Source organism: Mastomys coucha, unplaced genomic scaffold, assembly GCF_008632895.1.
Source record: "Mastomys coucha isolate ucsf_1 unplaced genomic scaffold, UCSF_Mcou_1 pScaffold14, whole genome shotgun sequence".
NCBI classification, from domain to species: domain Eukaryota; kingdom Metazoa; phylum Chordata; class Mammalia; order Rodentia; family Muridae; genus Mastomys; species Mastomys coucha.
The window spans coordinates 84,765,565-84,774,230 of NW_022196896.1; the positions used below are offsets into that span (position 1 = coordinate 84,765,565).

General features: G+C 45.8%; 2 protein-coding genes across 6 annotated transcripts in view; one reads left to right on the forward strand and one right to left on the reverse strand.

The window, feature by feature from the left end:
• The window catches only part of Ppil3 (peptidylprolyl isomerase like 3), a 13,768-nt gene extending 12,373 nt beyond the window's left edge, over positions 1-1,395 (reverse strand). Inside the window, exons 1-2 of one of the 2 annotated variants that reach the window (XM_031367568.1) lie at positions 1,314-1,395; positions 544-594 (exon numbers count right to left, since the gene is read on the reverse strand). In XM_031367568.1, the coding sequence (XP_031223428.1) occupies positions 544-546 (3 nt within the window). In that variant the 5' untranslated portion in view covers positions 547-594; positions 1,314-1,395. Of the gene's footprint in view, positions 1-543; positions 595-1,113; positions 1,240-1,313 lie in introns of those variants that run through there. The other variant, XM_031367566.1, reaches the window with a different exon arrangement.
• Positions 1,377-8,666, forward strand: part of Nif3l1 (NGG1 interacting factor 3 like 1) — a 23,682-nt gene continuing 16,392 nt past the window's right edge. Inside the window, exons 1-4 of one of the 4 annotated variants that reach the window (XM_031367562.1) lie at positions 1,488-1,494; positions 3,223-3,345; positions 3,732-4,187; positions 6,872-7,034. In XM_031367562.1, coding sequence (XP_031223422.1) covers positions 3,339-3,345; positions 3,732-4,187; positions 6,872-7,034 — 626 coding nt within the window. In that variant the 5' untranslated portion in view covers positions 1,488-1,494; positions 3,223-3,338. Of the gene's footprint in view, positions 1,495-1,575; positions 1,743-3,222; positions 3,346-3,731; positions 4,188-6,871; positions 7,035-8,666 lie in introns of those variants that run through there. The other 3 variants (XM_031367563.1, XM_031367564.1, XM_031367565.1) reach the window with 3 other exon arrangements.

Consider the following 8,666-nt stretch of genomic DNA (forward strand, 5'->3'; position numbering starts at 1 on the left):
TTGGCTTCAGACTCAGAAATCCGCCTGCCTCTGCCTCCCAAGTGCTGGGATTAACGGCGTGCGTCACCACCGCTCTGGCTCTTTTTGTGGTTTTTGATACAAGATCTATGTAGACAGGGACAGCCCAGGAGTGGAGCTCCTACAGGCTGGGAGCAAGCTGACATCCTGAGAGCTGGGACAGAAGACCCAAGCCACCACACCAGTAGGGTAATTTTGTAATGATCATGCCCACTCGTTCATTCCACTTTGTTCCCTCTACACTGGTACACGCAGTCTCTCCCTCTTCACATCCCTTCCTGTCCCCTCTCCTCCCTCATCCTAGGAATGCACTCTGCCACTGGGCTGCACACTCAGTATCCTGTCTGACTTCCTACGAAAAATATTCATAGTTTAAAAACATGTAATGGGGCTGCTGAGAGGGCTTGGCACGAGGACCTGTTCAGTCCCCAGCACCCACATCTGCTTGTCTCCAGCTCCAGGGAACCCAAAGGGGTTAAAAACAAGTAACCAACCACCCTGTTAGAATAATTCTACGATACTCACCATTCTCCTTCTTGATGGCTCTAGGAAGCACTATTTAATTTTTCAAAGCTCCTAAAAGAGAGAGGACTTAGTTCACTTTACCCTATCTTTCCCGCCATTCTTGTTCATCTTTACGGTAGATTTTCAATGAAAAGCTCTCTCTAAATAAAAATAGCACCCTCTAAATAAAAATCCAATCACATAAGTGTTGATCCTACCCAATGCAACATGCCACCCCAGCGCTCTACTAACTTTATTCATTTTCTTCAAGGCTTTTTCTGCAGGGGAGGCATATCCCTACCTCCTGGTCTAGTGCTAGATAGGCACTGGAGCTCCCTTGACCCGGGACACCTACTTTACTTAAGACGTCTGTACAATAAATTTCTATACTTCACAATTTGTTTTGTTTTGTTTTTTAATCTCAAACGCCACATCTTGCTCACTTCAAAATTGTATTTAAAAGTCCCAGAAATACCATCTCTGGCCCGAGAGTTCACCACAAGTATCCCAAGAAATAAAGTTGCACCAACGTGGGGCGCAGCAGGCATTGAGTGCACGAACGAAAGGATAAAGCCTTTACCCCACACGTACCCACTTGGCTCAGCACCGCTGCTGCGGGAACAGAAAAGCCTCAACCACAGGTGCCCGCATGCCTGCTGGGTCCAAAGGCGTCCCTAGGCGCCACCGGAAGTGGAGCCCGGAGCCCTCCGCAGAGAACGCCCTACTCTCCCGTCAGTCTCTCCTCAGCACACCGACCAGGACTCGGAGGTATATAGGACCGTGAACCTCACCCTCGGCCTCTCTGACAGCGGGAGGCGCTCGTAACCCTACTAAGAAGCAGAACCCGCTATCGCCCAGCAGTCTGGAGTCGGAAGCAAAGCGCACCGGACCACTTCCGCCCAACTTCTTTCTGCATTGCCAGGAGCTTCAGAGCAGAGCGGAAGTGACCCACCAAAAGAGTCTCTGCGACTGGTGAGTTGTGAACGAATGAAAGGCTCGCGGGGCTATCTGTTCTTCACGCTGGAGGTGTACATCGGGGCCGGTGGTGGTGTCTGTAGGGTGCCGGGGAACACGAACCTATTAGGAGAGGTTGCGGAGGAAAACTGCCTTCCTGCAGGAGGGGCGAGAGTCTTGACTCCAGGAATAAAAGCTGTGCCACGCGGCCCTTGATTATTCTGGAAAAGGCCTCGAGCCGTGCATAAGTGAAAGAACGAAGAACGGTACGCGAGTGTGAAGAGAACTCTCATGTAGTTGAAAAATAGCAAAAGGCTGTTCAGAGGGCTAAAGATAATGTGGATTGGCAATGGATAGTCCAGTCTCTCCATTGTACTGCAGCTCCAGTCCATTTAAATACTGCTTTAACTGTGTCTGTAGTGTGAACACATTGTGCCAGAAACAGTCCGGGGCACATTCCTGTCCTATCACAATAGAAGTTTAATGAATAACAATAAAATCACAAGTTACATCAGTTTCATTGGTAGCTCGTTGCAGGATATTTGATCACACTGTGAACTCCCTAGACCGTGTTACTTACTGGGGGGAAAAAACCTTTCTAGTTGTGGTGTGCCCTTCGCACACATCTTTAATCTCAAACAATGAAGGTAAAGTTAGTTTGTAGAAGGAAGCATCCATGTTTGAAAGTGATGTCTAGGGGGCCGGAGAGAAGGCTACGTGGTTAAGAGCACTGACTGCTCTTCCAGAGGTCCTGAGTTCAATTCCCAGCAACCACATGGTGGCTCACAACCGTCTGTAATGGGATCTGATACCCTCTTCTGGTGTGTCTGAACACAGCTACAGTGTATTCATATAAATAAATAAATCTTTAAAAAGAAAGAAAGAAAGAAAGAAAGAAAGAAAGAAAGAAAGAAAGAGTAATGTCTAATTGAGTGGCAGACAAAATGAGGAATCAGAGAAAGAATTGACAGAATAGGAGGATATGCCCAGCTCTCTCCAGAACAGGGAAAAAAGAGAGGCTACTTAAGGAGTGGTGCAGAGAGAGACTGGAGACAGTTTTACTGAGACAGTTATATAGAGAGGGGTTGCAGAGAGAGAAAACAAGCTAGACGTAGGTGGAGACAGATGAGCCAAAGAACAAGGAGCAGCCAGAAGATGAGAGGATTGCCAGAGTTAGTTTGAGGCCATGCAGAATAATTCAGTCAGAGGCTGAGAGAGAAGCCAGATTGAATCAGTCAGCTTACAGAGGAGTTTTGAGCCAGAATAGATGAGTTGAAAAGCCAGCCAGAGATCAGAAAGAACTAGAAAGGGTGAGCTTATTCAGCAATAATTCTCAGAGTCTGAAAACATTCTAGGCCTAGATAAGAGGCTAGAATCTTCCAAGACTGGGCCTAGCTTAGCAGAGAGATGGGAGATGACAATTACACCAGGTGAATTTTACAAGACCTGTTTGAGGCGAACACATTCTCTTTATTCAAATCTACTATTAACTCTCAGATCACACATCACACTGTAAATACACTTCTCTGTTTTGAATTGTTTTGGTTCTTTGGTGACACTACCCTCCCACCATTCAGTGGATGGCCATGGAATATGTGGGTAGGGGCCCTATGCTTTTCCTTTCTGTTTCTCTGTGTAGCAGTTGACGTGTGTTCAGGGGCATCAGCTCAGGCCTTTTCTTGCCTTGGCTCTGTTCACTTGTGGAGTGACTTGTCTGCCTCAGTTCTTGCTTGTGCTGGCTTATAGCTGACTGTATAGCCGAGGCTGGCCTTGCACCTCATCCTCATCCTCCCGTGTGCTGGGATCACAGACGTGTGCCACCACCCCCAGTATCTGTGCTGCTGGGGACTAAACCCGTGTGCATGATAGGTAAGCACTCTACCAACTGAGCTACCTCTTTGGCCCCTTGAATGCATTAGTTTTAATTCTGTCTACGTATATATCTTGGTATGTGGGTTTGTGCATGTGTGTGCAGCAGAGATACAGGTTGTAAGGTTGAAGCAGTGGTGGTTAGAGCACCGAGTGCGTAAGGGGATGAGCATTTATATTGTGTCACACCCTGCTAGGTGATAGACTGATGTCTTTGAAGAAAGTGAAGAGGTCAAATGACTTGGCTGAACCCAACATGGTGCAGTGTGGCAGAGCCGCTATTTGTACTTGGGTCAGTGGTGAGAGCTGTTTTACTCACATGCTTTATGCCTCCAAGTGCAGAGGTAAACGCTATGTAAATACCATTTCCTGTGCTGTGATTCCAGGCGCCCTTCTACCTGGTTTCCGTATGCTGTCATCTGCACACCTGATCCCTACAAGTGTGCGACGTGCCCAGTCGTGGATCTGCAGCTCTTCTCGTTCCTTCATGGATCTGAAGGCTCTTCTCTCTTCCTTGAATGACTTTGCATCCCTCTCATTTGCTGAGAGCTGGGACAATGTGGGATTACTGGTGGAGCCAAGCCCGCCCCATACTGTCAATACACTCTTCCTGACCAATGACCTCACGGAGGAGGTCATGGAGGAGGCTCTGCAAAGGAAGGCAGACCTCATTCTCTCCTACCATCCACCTGTCTTCCGGCCCATGAAACACATAACTTGGAACACCTGGAAGGAGCGCCTCGTGATCCGGGCTCTGGAGAACAGAATCGCCATCTATTCTCCCCACACAGCCTATGATGCCGCACCCCAGGGAGTGAACAGCTGGTTGGCCAAAGGGCTTGGTGAGAAAACTCTTGTCATTCCATATTTAATGATTTCCTTACAAATATTCTGAAAGTTTAGAATGTCTTCCTAATAAAGTTTTAATTGTTTTTGGGGGAAAAACATGCACAAACCCACACACCAAGATATATAGGTAGACAGAATTAAAACTAACACATTTAGGGGGCCGAAGAGGTAGCTCAGTTGGTAGAGTGCTTAAATTTGGTAGTTAAGTTTCATTTGAAGGGGTATTTTATTTGTATATCTGTCGAATCCTTTTGCCTGCTTGTATGGAAGTGCATCACATGTGTGCAGTGCCCACATAAGCCAGAAGAGAGTTTCAGATCCACTAGAGCTGGAGCTACAGACCCTTGGGAAGAGCCATGTGGGTGCTGGGAATTGAACGCAGGTCTTCTGCAAGAGCAACTAGTGCTCTCTATGACTCTCCAGCCCAAGTTTCATTTGAAAAAATGAACTATTTGGGGGCTGTAGAGATGGCTCAGTGGTTAAGAGCACTGACTGCTCTTCCGAAGGTCCTGAGTTCAAATCCCAGCAACCACATGGTGGTTAACAGCCATCCATAATGAGATCTGATGCCTTCTGGTGTATCTGAAGACAGCTACAGTGTACTTTCATATAACAAATAAATAAATCAAAAAAAAGAAAGAAAGAGAGAAAGGAAGAAAGAAAGAAAGAAAATGAACTATTTGTTGGAGCTGGAGAATTGGCTCAGCTCTTGCAGAGGACCTGGGTTTCCAGCACACACATGGAGGCTCACAGCCACCTGTTAACTCCAGCCCTAGGGGAAGCAGTGCCCTCTTCTGACCCCTATAGATATATACATGCAGGCAAAACATTCAGACATATGAATAATGAAATAAATCTGAACAAAATCCTTTAAGAAAAAAAAAAGAAAAACTGAAACATTGTAAGTTAGGCTTGGTGTGGTATAAGCTTAATCACACTCTTAAGTGTCCAGGAAGTGGAATCAGGAAGAGTTTGAGTTTAAGGCCAGCCTGAGCTATGTAGCCAGACACTGCATCATCCCACCAAAACATAAACAAAAGGAAAACAAACCGTGGAACACTTTTGTTGTTTTGCTGCTGGGTCTCATGTAGCTCAGGCTGGCCTTAAACTCGATGTAGAGGACTGTCCTAATTTGCTTTCTGTTGCTCTGATAAACACCATGACCCAACACACCTTGAGAAGAAGAGTTTGTTTCCTCTTCTGGCTTACTGTTCATGAAGCAAAGGCAGGCCAGGAACTGAAGTCGAGGCCATAGAGGAACACTATGTCCCTCATGGCTTACTCAGCTTGCTTTCTCATTCAACCCAGGGGCCACCTACCTCTTCAGTATCCTAGGTCCTCCTGCATCAATCTAGACAGTGCCCCACTGACTGCCTACAGGCAATGTGACAGAGGCATTCTTGTTTCAGTTGAGGTTTCCTTTTCCCAGATGACCCCTGCTTGTGTGGAGCTGACAAAAACTAACCAGAACAGGGAGGGTAATATGTTAGTTTCTGCAGGAGAGCAGAGCATGAGTCTTCATTGCTGGGTGGCTCCATAGGTCAGTCATTAACAAGGTGCCAGCATCCCAGGCCTCACAGCTGCTGGAATCCCCAGGATGTGCTTGCTAGATCAATTATGTAGACATAAAGATTTCCGTCTGCTTTGTTGTTGTCTTGTCTTTGATTATCTCACCACCCCATGGGCTTCTGGAACTGAACTCAGTAGGCCTGTGTGTTAAGTTATCCAGTGACTCCTGTGAGCTGTCTTACTCCCCCGCCTTACCGCTAGAAGGGTCTTACTTTGTAGTTTAGTTTGGTCTCAGCCTTGAGGTCCTCCTGTTTCCCAGAGCTAGAATTAGAGGCATGTTGACCATAGTCATATAGCCTCAGGACCTCACAGAGTGCTTCCACCCAGCGCAATGAGTGAGTTTGGCATAGTTTAGCTTAATTTGATATTCATTTTGGGCTAAAGCAATTTTTTGTTGCTGTTCTTTTGTTTTCTGCAGTCTCACTAAGTAGCCTTGGCTGAGTTGGAACTTACTTGTAGACCAGGCTGGTCTTAAACTCAGAGAGATCCATGTACCTCTGCCTTCCCAGTTCTGGGATTAAAGAAATGAACCACCACACCTGGCCCTGGACTGAAACCTTTATAACAAAATGGTCATTATAAATGTGTTCAACATATAAGTAGTTGTGATCTGTAGATGAGTAGATTGACCAAACAATGGATAATTAAAAAAAAAAGAAACAAGCCCGGCAGTGGTGGCGCACGCCTTTAGTCCCAGCACTTGGGAGGCAGAGGCAGGTGGATTTCTGAGTTCGAGGCCAGCCTGGTCTACAGAGTGAGTTCCAGAACAGCCAGGGCTACACAGAGAAAGCCTGTCTCGGTGCCCCCATCCCCCTCCCCCCCGCAAAAAAAAACCCAACAATTTTTTTGATTCAATTTTTTTTGTCTAATTTTCTTGAAATATGAATCTTTGGGAAAATATGTGTGAAAACAGATTTTATTTTGTATATCCAGACCAAATCTAGATTATGGTGACTGGTAATAAGCATCAAAGGGGTATGTATGTATGTTTGCATATATAAACATGAAAATGAGTTCTGAGACATTTCATCTAGATTTTACTTATAGTAGCTAATTTCTAATTCTAAAGCACTACAAAGGCCTTGATTTCCACACAATTTTTCTTTAGGAACTTGCACTACCAGACCCATCCACCCTTCCAAAGCTCCAAACTACCCCACAGAGGGAACTCACCGACTAGAGTTCAGTGCGAACCACAGCCAAGACCTGGACAAAGTCATGTCTGCAGTGAAAGGGGTTGGAGGTGTCTCTGTCACCTCTTTTCCTGCCAGGTACATGACATGTTCCTCTGGTTTACAAACCTGTTTGTTACTATTTATTTGGTGTGTGTATTTGTATGGACAAGTGTGTACCATAGGACGAGTGTAGAGCTCAGAAGACAGCTTGGGGAAGTGGTCGTCTCCCTCCACTGCATGGGATCCAAAAGTTGACCTCATGCAGGCTTGGCAGGAAGTGCCTTTGCTCACTAACGGTTCCCTGCCTCTTCTCTGTTCTCTGTTTGCTTTAGTTGTTTTTTGACACAGGGTCTCAGGGTGCCAGCTGGCTGCAAACTCCTGCCCTTGCCTCTAGATGTGAGCTACTATTCCTGGCTCTATTTCTTGTTAAATTTTATTTGTTTACGCGTATGGCTGTTTTGTCTGCACTCACGTCTGACAAAACGTGGCTGACAGGAGTCAGCCTGAGGAGGCCAGAAGAGATCAGTGGATCCCCTGGAGCTGGAGATACCCTGGTGGCTGCTGCACTACTTGAGCAGCCAGCGCTGTTAACTGCAGAGCTGCCCCTGCAGCCCCACAGAAAGCATTTTTAGCCTGCTTGGTAATGCTGAAAGAGAATTGTTTTTACTTTAAAGGATGTAGACAGACCCTAGTGATGTGTTAATGTAAATGTTATCAGTTTCCAGTGAAGCAGTGATTCCCAAGCTCATTTCTTTGAAATGAGGAACAAGTGAGAAGGCCCCCAGCGAGGCCTGTTACTTGGTTACTGAGAGGTAGGCAGGAGATGCTGTTTCTGCTGATTATTCTCCTACCATGGAAGCATCAGGAAAGATGAGGACTGGGGTGTATCAGTGGTAGAGCACATGCCCATGACCTGTGGGGGGCCTGATGATTCCAGACATCTTCCCCGCCCCCCAAAAAAGGATGGGCTGGTGAGATGGCTTATGGATTACTGGGTAAAGTATCTGCTGCCAAGTCTGATGACTTGAGGTCAATCCTTGGGACCCACACTCTGTAAGCAGAAAATCGACTCCTGCAAGCTGTCCTCCAACCTCCACATGCCATAGTCCCAATGCATATGCTACCACACATACACACACACACACACACACACACACACACACACACACACAATGTAATTAAAATGAGTAAAACAGGAAGGAAGAAGCAACAAGACACACAAAGGAAGGACTTAACAAAAGTTTTTAAAATAAAGGTAAATGACTTTATTAAACTTGAAATCTGTATAGGACAAGAAGAGATTACTTTGATGCATGGATTGTTTGAAGTATTTTTATATTTTAGATTTAATTATGCCTATGAATACTCTATCTGCATGTACACATGCATGCCAGAAGAAGGCATCGGATCCCATTACATAAGCCACTATGTGGTTGCTAGGAATTGAGCTCAGTCAGTGCTCTTAACCACTGAGCCATCTTCTAGCTCCATGTTTAAGGTATTTTTATAAAAGGGTCTCAGTATTTAATCCAGATTGACCTCAAACTTACAATCCTCCTTCCTTACTATGCCAAATACTGTGATTACAGATGTGTATCTCCGAACCCAGTGGAATACTGTTTTTTAAGTATAGATTTTTTTTGCTTTGTGCATTGTAGTCAAGTGAAGGAAGCCGGCCCACAGCTTCACTTCATCCCGTGGGAGCTCCACGAACGGGGAACTCGAAGT